The 22,664-nt window shown below is 39.0% G+C and overlaps 2 protein-coding genes across 2 annotated transcripts in view; one reads left to right on the forward strand and one right to left on the reverse strand.

The window, feature by feature from the left end:
• Positions 1-10,680, forward strand: part of LOC131677226 (serine/threonine-protein kinase stk11) — a 33,199-nt gene extending 22,519 nt beyond the window's left edge. Inside the window, exon 7 of the transcript XR_009303306.1 lies at positions 10,036-10,680. The gene's annotated coding sequence lies outside the window, so the exon portion shown is untranslated. The remainder of the gene's footprint in view (positions 1-10,035) is intronic.
• A 58-nt stretch (positions 10,681-10,738) lies between these two features.
• Positions 10,739-14,259, reverse strand: LOC131677225 (integrator complex subunit 5). Its single transcript, XM_058956938.1, has 5 exons — positions 13,929-14,259; positions 13,257-13,863; positions 12,425-13,203; positions 11,347-12,351; positions 10,739-11,287 (listed from the first exon to the last, which is right to left on the reverse strand). Exons 1-5 carry the CDS (start codon positions 14,136-14,138, stop codon positions 10,862-10,864), a joined length of 3,027 nt encoding a protein of 1,008 aa, XP_058812921.1. The 5' UTR covers positions 14,139-14,259; the 3' UTR covers positions 10,739-10,861.
• Positions 14,260-22,664: the final 8,405 nt, after the last annotated feature.

The raw sequence follows: 22,664 nt of genomic DNA on the forward strand, positions 1-22,664 counted from the left end.
TAAGCATAAAGAAGAACTACAAAGAGTACTAATGGAAGAAGACTACACGTTGGCACTAATATCGGAGACATGGACTCAGGATAGTCAGGAAACCACTACACGGTATCGAATTTCCAAGTACTACGGAATTTACAATTCTAGGGATGACGGTTATGGAGGTACCGCTATATACCTGAAGAACTCGATCAATTTTACTCGGATACCCCTACCCAACCTATCAAACAGTACGCAAGCGGTCGCAGCAAGTTTACCGAAATAAGATATTGTTATAGTTTCAATTTATATCAGCCCATCTATACAAATAAAGGAACTTGAAGAAGATATTATCCTCATAGTTGAAAAGCTAAAGCAGTATAAGAAAGTCATCATCGGAGGAGACTGGAATGCACACCACGTGTCATGGGGAGACGACTTATGTGACAGAAAAGGATGTGTAGTAATGGATCTAATAAATTGTTACAGTTTTACATTTCTTATAAAAGAAATGTATAGAATTCGCTCAAACTTTCAAGATTTTTTCCGAGGCCCGGAGGGCCGAGTCTTATATACCAATCGACTCAGCTCGACGATTTGGGACAATGTCTGTGTGTGTGTGTGTCTGTGTGTGTGTGTGTGTGTATGTAACGGACAAATTCTCATTCGTGTTTCTCAGCAATGGCTGAACCGATCTTATCCAAACCAATTTTAAATGAAAGAACTAAAAAACAGTATGAACGCTATTAATTTGTTTTTGATTCTGATGTTTAGTTTCCAAGATATGAATGTTTGAATGCGTAAAAATGGCGTTTTTTGCAGTTTTTTTGAATTATCTGCCGAAATTGATAATATAGATTAACAATTTATATGTTTTTAGACAGCTTTAACGAATACCTTTCGAACAAGCTATAGATTGTTGAAATCGGACTATTATCAAAAGAGATATTTAACATTAAATGCGGACGAAAGATTTTTATCATTTCCCATTGCCAGAAATATGACCAAAAACATGTAATCTATTATTAATGCCAAAACGGCTTATTTTAGGTCAATAGTATCTTCGGAGAATTTAATGGAGGAAATATGCCCTTTCTTTTGGTATTGTGCTTTTGCTGATTGATCCCCCTATGAGTGAGATATTTTCACAAATTTTGTTGGACGTGATTATATCGAAATGATGCCTTCTACAAATTTGTAGCTCTTACTTTTGCGAATAACTTTACTGAAGACTTCAAATATCTATTTTGAATACTTTAAAAGTTATGGCTTGTTGTTTGTGGATTACGCTTTGTCGCCTATTTATTGTTCAATATAGAAATAATCCATTGAAATAGGCCAAACATTATTTCGACAAATCGAATTTTGTATTTCATTTTTCTATCTACAACCGCTAGAAATAATCACCGAACACTTCCAAGTTGTCTGGAAGGAACTTGATAACTTATCAGTGCAAAAATGTTCATTTGTGCGAACCTTCTGACTGCAATTTTTCTAACTAATGACCATCGGATCGATCTGAAACATATCGGAAAATGAAAAGCGAAATAAATAACTCCAAGCAATGGCGTAGCCCAGAGAAGGTTTTGGGGTTTAACACCATACAACGCTCACCACCCCCCCCCCACCACACTCAAAAAAATATTGGATTGAAGTTGAAAATTTATTGATGCAGACTGATTTAATTCAATATTACAATAACAAGAATCGAGATCGGAAAATGTCTGTGTGTGTATGTATGTGTGTGTGGAAAAAATGTGACCTCTGTTTCTCAGAGATGGCTGGACCGATTTGCACAAAGTTAGTCTCAAATGAACAACCTTCCCATCGGCTGCTATTGAATTTTTTATTGATTGGACTTCCGGTTCCGGAGTTACGAGTTGAAGAGTGCAATCACACAGCAAATTTCCATATAAACTGAAATGAAAAATTTTCAAAATCAAATTTGTATTTTTGATGCCAAATGACTTTAAAATGCATGAAACATTGAGATGTTTGACAAAAATTGACTTTTTTTGGACTTTGGTACATTTTTGTCTTTCTCATATAGAAAGGTTATGCAATCACTCTAAAAATCGTCAATCATACCGGCCCGGAGGGAGTATGCAGTGAGGGGTTGCTACTTTAAAATCAAAACTAGTTTAAAATTTCTTAACAAGTTGAAAATTTTCGGCCGGATCTGGACCTCCCGGACCTTTCTCCATGATCCGCCGCTGGTTTCAAGCGATGTTTCAGTATCACATAGTATCTCAAGATCGTGGCTGTCGATCCATTGTATGTATGTGCAAATCGTACTGAACATGTAATATTCATTTCCACCATTGTATTGAACATAACCAGCCATGGAATCGTAGTCTGGACAAATGAGACAAGCACAATTGCACCACTAGGTGGATTAAGACAGGTTTTTTTTGGGAATGCGTCGAGTTGAGACGAAAACGTAATATGATTAATAACGAAGATAACACTTTCCGAATGTAGAGAGAAATTTATGAAAAATAACGATGTCCATTCGATTCTAGCAGGTTCTGATCGATTTTGATGAGCATTTGATTTTTGTTGTATGACCAATTATATGTATAGGTCAAATGTTTAAAATCAGTAATTTAAGGTCAAGATAGCATCATTTTGAAATCGCCAACTTCGGAGGTTTAGTATCTTCGATGAGTTTTACAAACGTTAAACAGCGCATCATTTGATAAAATAATTTTGACGGTATATCGTCCAAGAAGTATTTATGGTTTTCTCAGGTTAATATTCATGACTACAATAAAGTCTCAAAAAATTCGCTAGACACGAACTCTGTTACTATTTTCTGAAAAATTATTTCTGCATAATTTTAAAACTTCAAAAATTACGGTTTCGGAATTATGCCGTTTGGACAGTATGATCGATTTTCACCAAACCCCCACCAAACCGAATTTCTGGCTACGCCGCTGACTTCAAGTAAGTAGAAACAAAGTCGTTCTACACTCGTTCACAAGAAACTTCTTCGAATGCTGAATATCTATTATAATACATTGAAACCCTGATTTTATCAGCCAAATATGAACATATGTTTGATGGGCTCTAGCAGACGAACAAGACTGAATTCGAGTAAATCCTTTCCTGAGCATGTTTTCCTTATCATGAAGATGGAAATATGCAAAAATAAAAAGTTCATCATAATCAGGAATAGTTATCAGACTACATCAAGGGACGGGAAGAACATTTTAACAGCTTTAGTTTATTATAAAGAAAAAAAAAATACCCGCTTTAGTCAATGTCCCCATTTTGTCAGCCTAAAATACACCATGAGACTGATAAAAATGGGTCTTTATTGTATGTATTATTCACTGTGTTTCACATTAATAGGTACATTTCATTTTTGGGGATTTTTTATTGTATCGAACTACAACAATTTTTAGGTAATTTTCAAGGGGTTTTTTTTAAAACTTCTTCCAAAATTTGGCGAACCTATTCCAATTCGTATACCAATTAATTGGTATACTTAAGGGTTAATATGTTGCAGATAGAGAAAATACTGAAATTTTCAGCTTTTTTTTCTTACACAATATTACGAAAGATTATGAAACAATTTTTCTTAATAAGTTTGTGAAAATTATAAACAATTTGAAATTTTTTTAATAATTTTATTTTTTATTTAACCGTGATTTTTTAATAAATAGTGACCATCGCTTCACAACGTAGTCTATTTTTCATGGCTTGCGGTGAGCACGATCTCTCGAATTGCTGAACTGAAAATTATGGAATAGAAATTAATTTTTGGTATTCTTTACTTTACTCGCCGCGCAGATAGCTCTGAATTAGACCCGCTGGTGCCCTAAGACGATTTCGCTAGATTTTCAGAGCACTGTGCACACAGTGCATTAACGCAAGTGACGGAAGGTTACCGAAAAGATTCGTGAAAATGAAAATTCCAGTAATGATGATGATTTTACCAAACTGTTCGTTTTCGTGAGGTTTTTATTTGGTCTTTGGCATTAGGATTAGCGATAATAAGTCAAGTCACCTTTAGTCAAGTCACCTTTAGAAAAAGTCGATGTCGAAGTAAAATTTGTAACTATGCACGCATGCACTTCAGAGATAGTGTGATATCAGGAGCTGCGATTTCATTTTACGCTTTTTTGTGAAAAGGGCGATATTACAAATGTAAACATAAGGCTTTTTTCATACATGCGAATGAGGGCTTTGAAACGCAACCAATTAACCTAAAATTTTGATTCTACGATATTGCTTTCTTAAACTACAGCAAAAAATACAACGGGCGAAACTGTATTTTTGTTTGTTTATTTAAAGTTTCGCCCTCCACGCTCCATGCAAACAAACAGGGCGATACTTTTTTTGCTAGCAGTTTATAAGCGAAACTGTCATTTTCGTATTTTTTTAGGATTATCAAGCTGATACTAGCTGTAAATAGTAACAATGATCGCTATTGAAAAAAACCCGGACGAAATCGGTGGTGTAGAACGGTAGTTATTGTAAAAAAACGTAAGAACGATACTTCAATGCTGATAGGTGGGACCGAAAAAGTAAACAATCGCCAAAGGGGCGATACCATCATTTTGTAAATTTCAATAGCAAAAACAAATTTTAATTTAATAATTTCAAATACTTTATGAAGTTTTGGGTTTCGATCACTGAATCATGCAATCTAGGATGTAAAAAACACAATAGTTCTTAAATAGGAATTAAAAGTCTGGAAATATTCACTGTTGATTTTCTTTGAATGGTGTCACTGCTAGTTTCGCCCTTTTCAAGAAAAAGCGTTGATTTCTTAGTTCTCAGTCGCGTTGGTGATTTGAGTAAAGTATAAACTTCAAATCGATTAAAAAAATGCGATTTTTTTGGCTCAGTACAATATATAACCCCTTTAGGAAAATTCAGTTTATCCACCACAATTTAGATATTTTATTAACAGAGCATTAACAATAATTCGTAGCTATGTCTATTTTATGGGCCATTTTTTCGCTTCCCATTGATTTGATTTGAGATTTCTAGCACTGATGTTGTCCTGCTGATTTGAGCGATTCTCTGAGTCCTGCCACTTTCCCATGTAGTATGTGTTATCAAAAACATCGCGAAGCATCAAGTTCTAAATGTTCTCAAACGATATAATATCCGAAGAGAGTGATAAGAGTTATAAGAAATGTCTCATCACACTGTTAGGTGGATTAAAAGCGTTTTATGATACTAAATGACGGTAACAGTACGTTCATACCAATCCAATTAAACAAGCGATCTACAACGATAGACATAACTATTTGTACACCCGAGATATATGGACTATTGCATTGGAGAGTACTGGACTATGGAGTAGGAAGTCACCACCTAGCAATAGAAACGACATTTGAAAATACCACAGCACCACCGACAGGGCGATGGATATACAACAACCGGCAGATAAATCAGAATCTGGCCGAGATGGATGCAGAAAAGATTCACAGTTGGAAGGAACTGACGGTACAGGTACAAAAAGTCATTAGGAAAAGTCGCAAACGAGATAACTTCATACCCAAATATTGGTGGTCGCAAGAAGTCGAAGAAGCATGGAAGGAAAAACGAGAGGCCAGAAGAGTATTTAACCGCGTCGCAAGCGTGGAGAATTTGATTAGACTGAAAAAGGCAGCGGCGGTCTTCCAACGACTGAAAAAACAAGGCAAACAAAAAAAAAATGGACAAATTTGTAGAACAGATAAGTCCACTAACAAGCTCAAGAGAGCTCTGGAAAATGGTAGGAAGAATAACAGGTAAAAAAGTATACAAAAAGGAAAACAATCCGATGCAAGACGACGATACAATGGCAGAAAGATTCTTAGATTACCATTTTGGACCTAATAAGACTATGGAAAATAACTATACTTGTGGTTTCGAAGTAGAATAGGATATTTTAAACAAGGAAAAATGGTATCAAATACTAAAATCAAAAAAAGGAAATTCTGCACCAGGAGAGGACAAAATCACATATGAAATGCTTCGAATTCTAGACCCTAGAGTTACAGAAGTCATTATAAAGGATTTAAATAGGCAATGGAGACGAAGCCAACCAGATGAACAACTAAAACATATAAAGGTAGTAGCAATCCCCAAAGCAGGAAAAGACCAGAGCCAATTGGAAGGAAAACGGCCAATCTCACTGGTACCTACCTGTACTAAAATAATAAACACAGCAGTTCTACAATTGCTCAAAATAACGTTGGATGAAAAAAAAATGTCTTACCAGAGAAGACATTCGCATTCAGAGCAGGATTATCGACAAACACATGCGTTTCTTATGTAGTCAACAAAATCAAACACAACAAGCGAGAAGGGCTACGAACAGCGATCATATTCGTGGATCTAAGTAACGCATTCAATACAGTAAATACAACAACACTGGAAGAAATTATGCGAAAGGAAGATATAAAGTCGGAAATCATATCCTGGATAATAGCTTTTCTAAAAAACCGAAAGATAACTTTCAATACCAGTGGAAAAAAGATTTCTAAGATTATTTGCGATGGACTTCCACAGGGCGATGTGTTATCCCCTACACTATTTAATTTGTATACAAAGATGCTCCACGAAATAGTAGTAGAAGGAGTAGAGCTTGTACAGTTTGCCGACGACTTCGGTATCATTGTGACCGCTAAGTCCATTGAAAAACTCAACGAAACAGGACAACGGTACTTAAATTTATTCAACGAAAAATGCCAACAGCTATATCTAAGACCAAACCCTACGAAGACGAAGACATTACTCTTTCAATTAGGAGGACAAAAGATGGAATATAAGATAAACAGCACGCTCATCGAAACGGTAGATATCCACAAATATTTGGGGGTCACTATGGACCGAACACTTTCGTTTAATGGACACATAAAGGAGATAAGAAACAAAACCAACGATCGCTTAAACATGATTAAAGTAATAAGCGGAGCTAAACAGGGTGGACACCCTCAAACAATGATAAACTTTCACAAGGCTTTGATTAGAAGTTCATTGGAATATGGATCAACGGTTTATTACAATGCGGCAACTTCGAATAAATACAAACTGGAAGTACTCAACAATCACAGCATACGGAAAGCTACAGGGTGTACCAAAACCACACCAATAAATACACTGTTAGCTATCGCTGGGTTGGAACCACCCGCGATAAGACAGGAATATATAACAGGTACAGAAATCGCAGGAAATATAGCACAACAGACAGTGGTTGGAAAACAAATGATGGAGTCCAACATCAGTAATGACACGGAGAGATCACAGCTAACGTATATGGAACTCGTGTACTACAAACACTTTCAACTGTTTGATTGCGTAATGCCCATAGCCAAGAACTGCAATATCAATTTAAACGTTAGTATAAAAGCCTCTCTCGACGGACTAACAATGGCAAAAAATACCACTAGCTTAGTGCACCTAAAACAATTGGCATTATTCGCTATGCATGGAACATACAAAAGTAGAGGTAGAATATTCACTGACGCATCCAAAGAAGGAAGTAAATGCGGCATAGGAATATTCGTCGAAAGCATCCAGAAAAGAATGTCCATCGGATTGATAAACGAAGTCAGTATCGCCGGAGCAGAGATATTAGCAGTACAAGCAGCAATGGAACTAATCCAAACTAAGCAATTAAAGAATCAGGTCATTTTCACAGATTCTCGTTCAGCATGTGAAATATTAGAAACAGCAAGAAACTCACCAAACAGAGAAACAGTCCTAGACAACATATTGACAATAGCCGCACGATGGAACATATCAATCCAATGGATACCTAGTCATGTGGATATTAAAGGGAACGATATAGCGGATAAATTAGCTAAATTGGGAACCAGAGATGAGGTAAGATTCAAAATGGACAACCCTATCTCATATAAGGATGTATACTGGATACTAAAACAGGAGAAGCACTACAAAACTAACGAGTGGTATACCAACTATGCAAAGGAAAAAGGGAAACAATTTTATAGGCTACAAGATACCTTTTCACAACAACCTTGGTTCACTGGTTTAGATTTAAAAAACAAAGAAATTCGACTGTTAAACAGATTAATGGCGGGACACGACTGGTCGAAATACTGGTTGGCAAAGATGAAGATAGTAAGCGACCCCAACTGTGACACATGTCATGAACTAGAAACAGCAGAACATTTGATTATGCGTTGTACCAAATTCAATGCAATCAGACAGAAGTACAATTTTGCACAAACACACAACAACCTAGAGGATCTATTGGCTAGAAGAAACATCAACACTCTGAAGGAGATTTGCAAATTTGCACGAGAAGCAAAGCTCGATATATAATATCGATGAACGGTCCGATCCAGCAATCACAGGGCATATAGTCACAGCAACTAGCCCTCAACACCAGTGGACTGTCAACAGTCACAGCCCACAACAGAAAGAAGAAAAGAAAAGAAAAAAACGCGAGTCGAGAGAACAAAATCTTTCCAAACACCTGGAATTTCCTGATCTGTCGCACCGGCAGTTGGGAAAAATGTTGAACATTCACCATTCAACCGTCTCCAGAGTGTCGAAGCGGTTCCAGGAGCGGTTGACGTTGGACAACGGCAAAGGAGCTGGAAGAAAACCGGGACCGGAGAACAAAAAGACGGAAGGAAAGGTGAAGCGTATGATTAAAGCAAATCCCAACGTCTCAAGCCGTGATTTGGCTAAAAAGATCGGCATGTCGCAGAGCTACGTCCAGAATGCAAAGAAGAGAGCTGGACTACATACATACAAGGTACAGAACTTCCCAAACCGCGATGAGCGGCAGCAATCGACGGCTAAAACTCGGGCACGGAAGCTCTACGAGGAGATGCTGACAAAATATGGCTGCTGTGTGATGGACGACGAAACGTATATAAAAGCCGATTTTAAGCAAATTCCGGGGTTGGAGTTTTTCACCGGCAAGAGCAAGTTCTATGCGGACGACAAATTTAAGAAGAAGAAAATGTCGAAGTTCGCCTCCAAATATCTCATTTGGCAGGCCATCTGCTCTTGCGGACTGAGGAGTGAGCCTTTCGTAACAAAGGGCACAGTAAATGGCGAGGTCTACAAATCTGAGTGCCTCGAGAAGCGCCTTTTGCCGCTCTTGCAGCAGCACGACGAAGCTCCGCTATTCTGGCCAGATTTGGCATCATGCCACTATTCTAGAAGTGTCCTGGAGTGGTATGAGGCCAATTCTGTCCATTTTGTTCCAAAGGACATGAATCCGCCAAACTGTCCGGAGCTGCGCCCGGTGGAGCAGTACTGGGCAATGATGAAGCGGGAACTTCGGAAGAGCAAGAAGACAGTCAAAGACGAGAAGGACATGTTAAGAAAATGGTAAAAAAAAAACTGAGAAACTGGTACCGGATGACACTGTAAAGACTTTGATGGAGGGCATCAAGCGAAAATGCGTTCAATTTTACACTCAAAGCTCCATCGATTAACTTTTCTTTTGATTTTTGAAGTAAATATATGTATAAAACTAACCTAAAATTTTGGTTTGATTTTAAACATTATAAGAAAATTGGCAAGACATTTTCAGTGTCGCAATAATTTCGTGTTCGCCCTTTAATCAGTCTATCTCTTTCTTTGCACCAAAGAGAATAGGAAAAGAGACGAATAGTGTGAAGCCAAAAATACCTTATTGAGCAGACCAATCGTGCAATGTAAATAAACATTACTCATGCCTGAGTTGGAGGAGATAAGTATTGTAAATCTATCAAAAAAAAAAAAATTGAATTTTCGTCAGAATTTAGTGCAATCGTGATTGTAAGGTGCATTCTAGAGTCTATGTATGAGTAAAAACAAGTTTTAGAATTATTTCATCTCTTTGTTTCGAAATGCACATCGTTTGATAAACAAATCCAACGATCGACAAAAGGTTTGTTTTCAAAATATAATAGGAGTCATTTAAAGTGCTGCCTGTAGAAGCGGTTGCCAAAATTCTAGTGTTGAAATCATCATAAAGGGAGTGTTGCCGTTTTCACTCTTCGTCTCTTTCACTATTCTCTTTGGGATTCCCTAACTTTATGGGACTGAATTGTGATCACAGGCAGTAAACTAATAGAATTTTCGTTTTTGCAGCTAAAATTATTTCAACACAATTTTCAATAAGTAGCACCGACTACACCGTAAACTGTCAAAATCAAGAATACCATAAAATATTTAATTGAAAAGTTGTATGGGACGAGGTCACGAAAAATTCAACTGCTGTAGATTGTGCAATCTAATGGAGATTGTTCAACCTGTTGCTTTTAGTAAATTAATTGTAAATTTGTCAAACTAGTCAGCAAAGTGCAAACGAATAATATCCCATCGGAAAGAGCAAAATATAAAAGTTCGGATAAAATTGATCACCTACTACAGTAGCAGTCTCAAGCCATATGAAAACAGATAAAAATGAAACCAATAAAAAAAATACTACAATACTTTTATCAATCAGTCTTCCTTGCCATTGAAAAACTTTGTAGTCACATAACGAAGTAGCAAAAAATATAAACATTCACGTTCCACAGTTCAGAACAACGCGGTCGCAGGTTGTAAAAAAATAGCAAAGCTTACAAACGCATTATAAAACAAAACAAATAAATTGCAGTCACGAAATGTGTAAAAAATCAGTATAAGTAGATAATTAATATATTCAGTGAAAGAAGAGGGAAATATAAGAAAGTTTTTTCAGATACACAAAACAGGAGAATTGAATAAAACATTGAACAAGTTAATCGTCAACATCAACTGCATCTATCAATCCGAACTGGCATGGCTTTCGAAAATTTACGAAAACAAGTTCTTCGAAAAAATTATTCATTTACGTGATTCTACTCCAGAATTCCATTGTGTAAAACTTTGCCGCGAAACATTAGTCATCTATCTACAATCTAGTGTGTGTGTGTGTGTGTGTATGTCTGTTTTAATCTATCGTAACAACGGGCCCCAGTATCACCGGACCACCGCCGGCATTCAGCCCCGCCAGGTGCCCGTTCCCATTGGCGGCCACCAGAGGCAGTCCATTTCCGTTGGTCGCTTGCAGCAGTGGACCACCATTACCATTACCACCAAGCCCGTTTACCATGGCGATCGGATTCGGTATCGCGGGTTGAGATGGCACGCTCGGATATCGTAGTTCCGGCTCGAAAAACATCTGCTGATACAGATGACCCAGTACGTCCAGCTTCCGCTGCATCGTGTGCCGCAGCGGATTGGTGTATTGTGGCGGAGGTCGGGATGTTGCCGGATCGCGCCAGTGGAAACCGGTCGGGTCGCACACGAACAGCACCGGCGAGGGGACGTGATCTTTCAGGTAGTTCCAGATGCACTCCTTGAGCACGTAAATGATCTGGGTGGGGAGGATAATTTAAACAATAAACAGATGTAAAAGCAAAGTTATATACTTACTTCGTTCGCATCCAGATAGGGAAGAACGATATGTAAATAGCTAAGTGGGGGAGGTAGCAGCTGCCCTAACGCCAGCAGCTCTAGTAACTTAGTGGTCACGTACATTAGCTCCGTCTTCTGTCCATTCATCGTTTCCGCCGATTTTGAACGCCACTGGTGTAAAGCTGAAGCGCACAGTGCTCGCAGTAGCACGGAACTGTAACACAGTGCCGGTCGGTAGCATGCGATCAGTCCCAGGATCGACCACAGTATTGGACAGGTGCGAAACATGCGTCGGATCTGCAGATCTCGTTCCATCGTCACTTTGGTGAATTCTTCGTCTGGCCAGGGTAACCCATTGTACATCACGTCCGGGGACACCAATTCCACCAGCAACAGCGACACGTAACTATAGCCGTCGATCGTGTTTTGATGTTCCGCATCCTGACAGCACGCCACGATGGCACTGATCAGTCGATTTTGCATCTCCAGCTCTGGCCCATCTGCCATTTTGACCGGTTGTTTCGGTCCTAAGCCGATGATACCAGCGTGCAACACTGTCGATCGAGAAGCGTTCATCGCAAGTCCCTGTTTCTGGTTCAACTTGATCAACAGCTCGTCCGGTTTGCTGTACTCAACGGAATCGCTCTCTATTTGCGATCCGAACAGATTTCCGTACAGAAAAAGTGCTCCCTCCAAAATATCTCGCAGTGCGGCAGTTCTTGCTGCCTTTCTGGTGGCGGAATGCCTCGACAGCAATTGATAACACCGGTTCAAATTGGTATCATCTTCCGAGCTGAGATTACCACCGACATGAGCCTGCTGCAGACACAGGAAAAAGTACCGAACGGTCAACTGGGACAACTTGAGCGTTTCAGCCATATCGAAAGTGTATACTTTTGCGTGCAACTCCATACAATCGATCAACTTGGCGATCATGTGAATCTGGTCGAAGACGGTCGTTGTGTCGTAATTGTCAATTGGTTCCGTCTCACCACCCTCCCGTTTAATGCGTTTGTTTTCCACCTAACAAAATCGGAGAAAGATTTAAAAAAAGTTTATAAATGTTACAAAAAAAGTTTATAAATGAAACACTCACCTTAACCTCCACCCCGGCAGGCCGTATCTCCTCCTGCACCTGCTGCGATGACGCCAGTGCGTGCTTCTCCTGGTTCATCAGAAGCTCCCAAATGGCAAGCAATTTACCGAGCAGTTCCTGCAGCACTGCCACGCAGTTGGTTTTCTTCAGATGCACATTGAACGAATCCCGTTCCAGTTTTACAATCTCCACCAGATTCCGAAGGACGTTGAAATTCTCCCGGCCACCCTTGCCACCAGTTGGATTGAGCATCATCCTTCCAAGGGCTATCTCGAAAGCCGGCTTCATCCGGGGATATTCGGCAGAACCATGTGGTCCACCGAGTAGCCGGGCCAGCGCATTCAGATGCGGTTTGCTGGGGTTGGTCGGGCCGCCGGAAGAAGCCATCAACATCTTAGCGATGGATTGCTGTAGGAAGTAGGACGATTTGTGACTGGCTAGCAGAATTAAACGAACGGCGCTTTGCTGTGCCAAGGTACAATCGCTGAGACACGACTGCCACAGTAGCTCTTTGGAGGAATCTTTAACAGCATCGTCCAACAGCGGGCAGGAGCGTTTTTCCAGAACGATAGTTTCCAGTTCGACGAATAGCATTTCCAACAGCTCCTGGCACCAGGGGTACTTTTCCGATATTCGTGGTAGCGTTAGTAGAACCTGAATGGATTTCTTTTTCACCTTCAACAGCAGATTAATTACGATATGGATGACGTTGCTGGTGCTATAGTTGGCGGGCCAAAATTTCGACTGGACCTTGATCAGGTGCAGATGGGCGTCGGTATCTGAAAAATTACCTCTTAACATATTCCAATTTCGCACTATAAAACATACTCACAGTTGTCCAAAAACACCACCGCCAGCGATTGCGCCAGTACCTCCGAATTCTTCGACAGATGCAACAAGTACGGCACGGTCAATTTGTTGTTCGTTTCCCGCACGACAATCTCCTTCAAGGCCTGCTTCAGATCCTCTTCGTTGGTCGCTGCCAAGTAGCTTAAAACTTCCACCTCCGAGTCGACCTGATCATACTCCCCGGTGAACCGCTTTAAACCACAGAACAGCATTTTCGAAATGACCTTCGAAGGAAAGCAGCCACCGAGTCGCGCCACCACCCAATCAAAGTACGGCGAATACTGGGAAAACGTGTTCAACAATCCGGTAATGCAAGCATCCACCTCAAACTCATCCAGTTTGCTGAAGCACAATGCCGTCAGTCCCATCAGGCATCGGATGGCATTGCAGCCGAGCCACAAATTACAGGACATTCGAATGTCTAACGGACGGCGACGGCTATTCTTGTCGCAAATCTCCCCCAGCAGCCTCAGGCACCACGACGATATCAACGGCGACCAGGCCGGTGGACCATTCGTCACGAGCCGTTCGAGCGCTTCGTGAATCTCCTGAATAGCGTCATCGTCCTGTAACCCATCGGTGTTACTTTTCTGTCGGAAACAAAAATAATCACTCTAAAATCGTATCGAAAATCCCGATCGCTAGCACCACTCACCTCCACATTGATCAGATAAGCTTTCACGGCACTGTTGAACACCAGCGAAAAGTACTCGAACACAGCATCCCGCGTCGACGGAAGATCATCCAGCAGATGCAGACTGCACTTTACGAGCGCGGCCGGGTCTTTCAGTGGGATTCCTTTGTACAGCAGCGACACGCTGCTGACAAAGTACTGCAGTTCGGCCAGCACGGGTTGTTTGATCATGGTTTAGTAGCGTTTGGTTTGGAAAAACTAAGGAAAATTTGGGAAAAAGTAACCGTTGTTTACATGCGAAGCTGGCTGGTGGCCGTTTCGTGTTGACGTGTATTTGACGTTTCTCCTGTTCGCGACCATTTTTTTGCTCGCACGACGATACGCAGTAACGCCGATCGAAGAGGGGGACAAATTTATTAGGAAAATAAGAACGACGAGGGGTCATAAGATAGCAGATTTCACAAAATTCTAAAGGGATCAGGTTGATCAGGGTTGGAAACTTGGTCAGCGATATTTGGTTATTAAATAAAGAATAAAATAGGATAATTAACCGGAAAATAAAATTTTATCACAGACATCGATAAAACTCACCCCGTTGGACCTGGTTTAAGAGATAAATTATTTTATTCTTAGACTTTTAGTACTATCGCAAATTACAGACGTTTAGCCTCGATTCGAAACGTGTAAATCAGATGTCTGAAACAAGTACGCACTTGGAGTCCAGTTGTCAAATACGTGCAGTAAACAGTTGCGTAGATAGCAATAGCGAAACACGGATTTTCAACGTTTATCAATTTGAAAGTTTACACAGATTTTCAAAAAAATAATCTAGCCTGAATGTTTGTGGGTCTATCATTTTTATGAACTTTCCATACTATGGATTATTCCAAAGTTGTATCTACAGGTTTGTTTTATTGAATTTCATACAAAATGAGAGTTAATCAGTCAATTTTGAGCATCGTTTCGATTCTGGCATATGTTTTTAAGCACTGCCCGAATAGAATTTTACAATAGCATTTACCCGACAATCTAAAAACAATAAAAATCATAGTTATTACTGTTCCAACATTGTTCGGCGCAAAGTTCTCGCAGTCGATTTACAATTAGGGTTGCCACACCTCCGTGTTTCACCCGGAGACTCCGATTTTCAGAGGCGATCTCTGGACCTCCGGGCTTTATATCAATTTCTCCGGGTCTGGTGAGACGACGGATAATTTTTACTTTTATAGTACTGAATTTCTGAAGAGTTCTTTCAGTTTTCCAAAGAGGAGGGCTGGTTCCTTTGTTGGAGCTTCCCTAGCGATTTTAGGGACGAATAACCGGATTCTTTGCGCTCCGCCAAGCATTCTGGAAGACACTGCAATGTGCTTCCCACACTGCTCTGGAGGAGAGCAATGCTCGCTTGGTTTCTGCTCAACATCTTTCCAGATTTTTTACAGTTAGTCGTGGCGGTTTAATTTTTCACTTATCGAAAAACACGAACAATTTAGAGCTTAAATGCGAACAATTTACAGCTTAAGGTGACCGACGCACACATGTGGTGAGTATTATGCGATTGTCTTCTCTTCTCATAGGTCTACTCAAAAGTAATTTGGATTCTCTATCAAGTGCGCCACTTAATTTGACTGATCATGATCAGAGTATAGCGAGAGATACGAATAGTGTGAAGCCCAGAATACCTTATATTGAGCAGAGGAATCGAGCAGAGTAAACAAACATTACTCGTATCCAGAGATGCCAGGTACTTTTTTCAAATGTCTGCAATAATAATTTTAAAAGTCTGGGAAGAACAAAAAATGTCAGGAAAGCTAGTGTAACCAAAAGCCTTTATATTCAAAAATCTGTAAATATCTGCAACCAAACTAAAAAATCTGCAAATATCTGCGTCATCGAAAAAATCTGCAGCTTAAATTAAAAGTCTGCGAATTTGCAGACTTGTCTGCAAATCTGGCATCTCTGCTCGTATCTCATTTGAAGATGATTAATAATTCTCGAGTACTTTTTCAAATGGACGTAAGTAACAATGAGAGATTCTCTTTGAGGTCTTTCTCTTCTGTTCATTACTCGGCCATTTCAACATTTACTACTCTACTCTTTGCATAATATTGTAGTAAAAACCGTCGGCTTTCGATATGTACTGGAAAATTAGTACAAAGTGTTGTAATGACGTCGTAATAAACGAAAGAGAAAATAAACAAAGAGAGACTCTCAATGTTACTTACGTCCATTTGAAAAAGTACTCGAGAATTGTGCATCCATCAAAAGACAAACAATTTTTCGGTGGAATTTAGTCAAATCGTGGTTGCAATGCATCCCTGTCAAAAAAAATGCGGACGAACATGGTCAGGCGATTTAAAAAGTTTGACTTTTAACTCAACTCGCCTGTGCTAATTGCGCCTAGGAACAAATGCAATTTGCGAATGCGATTTAAAGGCAATTTCAACACTTAGACAAATTCTCTGACGGCTGAAAAGGACTTGGTTGTATTTGCGTTTTTCAAACATGGCGGGCCATGTTTGGTTTAAGCTTAAAATTGTTTTTTTTTTAAACGATTGGCGTGTTCTCGCTTGTATTTTGTTTGTCTAGTGCACTTCATTTAGCCAACAAATGTGGGAAATTGTAGAATCGTGTGTAAATATAGTGGAACAAGATATCTAACCTAAACTCTTAATAAAAGTCAGATTGTGGTAAGTTTTGGTGTGCAATGCCAATTTAACCATTGATTCTTCCTATAATTTGGTGGTGATTACCTGGTGTAGTGATAAGTTTATGTGAGTAGATAATGAATCCGAAAATAAGTAATATTTGTAATTTTCATATTAGGCAATTAAGGGCGATTAAATGGCGCGTTCCCTGGGCGATTTGTGAGCGATTTAAGAGCGGGTCGTGCGGTTAAAAAATGACGGCGGCAAATCGCCCAAATGTTGCATTTGAAATAGCCCCCTAATTGCCAGCGATTTGCTGGCAAATTGAAGTGCAATTAGCGCATCCGAGTTGGCAAATAGCCCCCCGTTAGCCAGCCAATTGCCCTTTTTGACTGGGATGTAATGTATTTAGTAATGAAACCAGGTTTCAAAACTAATTCATCTACTTGATTCGACATGCACACTATTTGCAAAACAAATCCAACGATCAGGATACGATACGTTTTCCAAATATAATTGGAGTCATTTAAAGTGCTACCAACGGAAGCAGTTGTCAAAATAAAAAAAATCAAAATACTAGTGTTGAAATCATAACGAAGGGAGGTTTTGCCGTATTTGCTACCCAGGAAACCACTAAGTACTAAAGCAAGCATTATATTCACTATATAACGGCTTTTCGATGCTTATAGGCTCTATACAAGCTTTGCAAATGTCTGTAAGCTTTATAAATGCTTTGCAAATGCTTATAAGTACTACGAATATCAAACATTGAAGCAGGCCGTATATGGGTATATGAAGGTCTCCTGTAGAGCTTTTAAGCTCTGTAGCTATTAGCAAGATACGGTAGTCACTGATGCCGTTTTAATGCCTGTTATGGTTGACATTTCTAATCAATAAATTTCACATCAAAACAAATATGATATGAGGCACATTGTAAGCATAGGAAACCTTATCAGCTTCCGAGTTTTGCAAATGTCGACGTAAACAAATTAATGGGCACAAAACCTTCGAGCTATAAAATGATATCGTACATTGCGATGATTTATTTCAATTTACCTTAGAACTGATGAAAGTTAAAAAAAAATATTATCAAAACCATCCCCCTAATATTAGTTAGATTTGCCAACGACCAAATGGATCAAACAGCAAGCGTGCTGGAGCAAAGTAGCCCCCAAATTTTCTAAAGGCAGAAATTTGAGCCTGGAACGCAGGGCGTACTGAAAAAAATCAAACGCCGCATGTGACAGAAAGACCACGAAAGAATAAAAGGAGAAACAAATAACTATTTCCTCCCTCTTCTTGTTTTGTTTTTTATAAACCAGTGGGTTCTACCCTAAGACAAGACGTGACAATAGGGGGGCTGATTTTGTTCCAATTTTACGTCAGAGTGGTCCAGCTCCTGATTATAGACGCTCATAGTAATAGACCAGCGGATGCAAAAACTGCAAATCTGGCAACTTGCAAATCTAGCATATTAAACCGGCATCACTTGAAAATGTGCTAGCTCGTAAGCGAATGTTATGCTTTCTTTTATAAACATCATAAATTTTTAGTGGTTGTTGTTTATCAATTCGCTAGTTGATTGAACAAGTGAAAATGAAATGTTTTTTTACGCTGTGCAAAAATAATTCGCAATGTGGAATGCAAAATATCGGTTTCTTGCGATTTCCAGCAAATGAACAGGATCGAAAGAAATGGCTCAAGTTCTGCAGACTACCGGAAGAGTTTGTAATATCCGGGAGTCATAGATTATGTAGTGTATGTTGAGGAAACACCATTGCACATAGTGTAGATTTAATTTAAATTATTTTTTATTCGCATAGTTGCACTTCGGGGAAGACGATTTATACTTCAGTAGCAGTGGCAAAATCAAAAAAGTTCCCGGAGCGATTCCGCGATACGAAAATGTTGCGCAATTAAGGACACCAAAGCGAATGAATCGTTGGTATGGTTGCCAGGCTGAAACGGAAAATATAGAAAACTTCACACCAGTGGGCACGGAGGTGTACGTCGACTCCGCTTCTATGAAACCAAAATCGAACACAGATCCTTTTTCTGCTGGAGGTATTGCTGCGTCTTATGCAATCGCATCGAATGAAGGAAGTAAGCAGATTCTGCCTCTCGGAATAATATCATCCGATAACGGGAATGGAACTACTAAATCGATCGAAGTGGCTCAGCAGAAGTACAGTAATTGCACGGGGTGTTCTGATTCACAAAGGTAATTTGCGAAATGTCTCCGGAAAGTAGTTTTAGAACGATTTCACCCACTTTTCGTTTGATCATTCCATTCTCATTTTTCTCGTTCGGAATGACTCCGGAAGTGCATATAGACCAACAGTAACCATTATGTTTTACAGGGAAGTTGCGAAATATAAATATGCGAATGACAAATTAAAAAGAAAATTGGAAGTTTTTGAAAATAATGCCACACAGTTGCGAAAAACTTTAGGTGACGATCAATATAACCTGTTGACGACTGGATTGAAGAAACCTGCTAAATGGTCTAATCAAAGTATAATCGAAGGACTTCAGACCAGATTTTCTTGCGGATCAGCGGCCTATGAGATAGAACGTAAAAAGCGTTTATTACCAAGCACCAGAACCCTAAACGAAAGACTTCAATATCTACATTTTGACAGCGGATGCCTCGATGAAGTGTTCGAACTTCTGAAACATAAGATTGCAGCTATGGTTGACCGTGACAAAAACTGCGTCATTGTGTTCGATGAAATGGCTATTCTTCCAGGCAGTAGCTATTGCGCAAATTTAAAAAAAAATTGTTGGAAAAATCACACTTCCAGGGCACGTTGGTATCGCCAATCATGTTCTCGCTTTTATGTTAGTAGGGCTTTGCACTCGTTGGAAACAAATAATTGGATACTTCTACACAGGAGACACAATCCAGCATGGATGCCTAAAATCAATACTTTTTGATCTTGTTGAAAAAGCTGAATCAATCGGTCTACTCGTTCACGGTGCCATTAGCGACTGTGGCGGTACGACTATTATTTTTTTTTACTATTTCCTATTAATTTAACATTATTTTTCTAGGCCATAACAAACGCTTGTGAAACGATCTGGGAGTGCTACACGCTCAAAATAAAGTATTGCACTCTGAAGCTCTACAACATCCAGTTGATCACACACGCTCTTTTGAAATGATACCAGATTGCGTGCATGTGTTTAAAAGTATAGTGCATGGTTGGGTTTCAAACGGTGTTATACAACTATCTGAAGAAAGCGTGAAGGAAAACGGTTTTACTTCTACTCTGGCGAATATATATCATCTAAAGGAACTTGTCTTATATGAACAGAAATGCAATCTCAGAATGGCCTCTGGGTTAAGTATGGAGGACGTAGACTTTAGTAAAGGACTATCGAATTTCGAAAAAATGAAGGTTCAAAATGCAACTAAATACGTCAACCATACTGTATCAGCGGCATTGCAATTTTATGCCAGTGAAACGGGAAGAACTGATATATTTACGACTGCTTATTTCGTCGATTGTGTAGCAGCTTGGTTCGGAATTATGACTGCGAGGACCCCCGCTTTGGCATTGAGTCTAACCAACAAAGCTGCCTACAACAAAGCAGTATACGCACTGGAAGAATTTCGAATTATGGTTTTTCGTTGCAGGGTCGGTAAAAAGAGACTGTGGAAACCGTGGCAGTCATCGGCTATAATGTCAACCAATTGTTTCTTACGTCTCAGCGATTATTTGCTACATCAACAGGGGTTCCAATTTGTTTTCGGAGGCAGATTTACACAAGACTGTCTAGAGAACGTTTTTTCCCAGCTTAGACGACGACAAATTCGCCCTTCTGCACTTCAGGTCAAGGACAGTTTAAAATTGTTAACTGTTTCTCAGTACTTAAATATAGTAACAAACTCTTCCTACGATTGGGATTCTTGTGATTGGTTGCTAAATTTTTCTGATCATTTACAAAATTTATCCAAAAACGAAAAAACGGAATATCTATGTTGTCCTTCGATTGAAGAATCTAAAGAACGGATCATCGATCATGGTTTAGGAAATTGTCAGTGGGATTATGTAGTAGAAGACTCGGCAGAAGATGATATTATCGTAGATGAATGTCGAAAAATGCATTTATCTGAACAGAACGTGGTATTCTACCTAGCTGGAATGATATTGCGTCAAATATCTGAACGAAAAAGTGTATGCAATATCTGCATCGACAGTTGTACCAGCAGCGATACTACGCCGAAATGGTACTCAACATTTACTGAAATGAAAGATTTTACCGGTAAGGCGTTAATGTACGTTAATTTCGATACATTTAATTTTTTTGCCCAGTTGGAAATTATTTACAAGCGGAACATTGAACACCTTAAAGTTTGGAACGAGAATTTGGAGGAGAGACTTTTTTCGCTGATGTTGCAAATCCCAGGATCTCACTTGCCTACATGTCATCAAATCAAAGAAAAGCTTATTAAAAGATACGTGATGTTTCGTCTCAGAGTGAGTGGAGAAAAATGTTCTCGTGAGAAAAGATTCGACAGCAAATCAATGGCTGTTTAACATATGACCTTAATAGTATGACCGTTACCGTTTCAATAAAACTTCTATAATAAAAGATCCCTTATTTAAATCTTCAACATGTTACATTTTTTCTTCGTATTGGTATAATGCAAAGCCTTGAAACAACATCATGTAACTGTCATTTCCATTTTAGACTGAAGTCGTTCCCGATTTTACAAATATTTATTGTATAAAAGTAGTATATAATTTCTATTAATTTAGGGAAAGAAAAACTTATAGGCCTATGTGACTTCCAACAGAAATGATGTTTTTAACATTTTAAAGGGCACTAAACGTGAACAAATGATCTTTTTAAATAAAATCTTCATTTCGGTATTATTTTTCTTTGGCTAATTACAATACTTATGCTTCTGGTATGCATTTTATGACGTCATGTTCGTTTGGCTCCAAATTTTGACAGTTTGTTTGGCTCGCTAAATGTGCCTCCGCGAGTCTATTACTATGAGCGTCTATACTCCTGATTGGTTGATTCTGACTTTTTGCACCGTACGCAATGTTACTGCAGGGATACCGAAATGATGTTTGGCAGTATTGCTATATTTATAAGAAAAGATTGTTATTACTTTTGACAAATAAAATTATTATCGTTGAAAAAGTAAAAATCATTAAATCGAACTGAAATTGTGCGGCAAAGTGAAACAAGTATTTATCATGCATTTACCTCATACGCGGTTGATTAACTTTAACAAAAATAAGACAGAAACCACACCATAATCTAAAAATTTTCAGAAAATGGCTTCATCAAACCTTACTAAACACACATGACATGGAAAAACGGTGCCCTTAGTGGATTCAAGATACAAAATATTTCCGGCATAAAATAAATTAACAAGACTCCATTTTCATTAATAAAAATAGCAACACTGTTCGGAAGATTTCGGCCAAGACGGTTACAGGTGTGCACATTTTTTTCTGTGTGTGAGTGCGGTTGTCATTTTTCTTTGATGAAGCCGAAAAAACAAGAGGATATGAAGAAGAAAAGCACAAACAAATGACGTAAGTGGGCTTTCTGTTGCCATAAGTTTTCCTTTGGTTCGGTCATAGTTAATTTAATCGATTTTTTCGAAGTAAAAAGTGTCCCTAAGTGTTCTAATAGGCAGATCTGAGGTAAAGCTCGGCTTTTTCTCACTTTTCACCGTGCGCCAAAGAATCAGGATGCTCGTTCGTTCACTTCAAGGGCCCCGGCCGCCATGCTTAATTTTGCAAGTATTAAACTAATACACTCAAAAGTGTCAAATGTTCCCACCTTTCTCCCATCTTGGATTTCGGCAGGGTGAAAATGTGCAAAAAGAAGAGTGCAGAAGGAAAAATAAGAAGCCGATTGTCACGTCCTGGGACGGGACCTGCGGAAAGAAAAAAAACACGTGTCAAATTGATCCAGCACGCAAATATCAGATTGAACCGGCTGTCCTCAGAGTGATTAATATGGGGAGTATTCTATTTGAAATTAAGTAAATGCTAACTTTTTTTTTTCAAATATTTCAATAAATTAATCATTAGATCAATAATGATAGTGGAGATGATAGTGCTGTCATTAATTTCGAGAT

Source organism: Topomyia yanbarensis, chromosome 1 (genome assembly GCF_030247195.1).
Source record: "Topomyia yanbarensis strain Yona2022 chromosome 1, ASM3024719v1, whole genome shotgun sequence".
Lineage (NCBI taxonomy): Eukaryota > Metazoa > Arthropoda > Insecta > Diptera > Culicidae > Topomyia > Topomyia yanbarensis.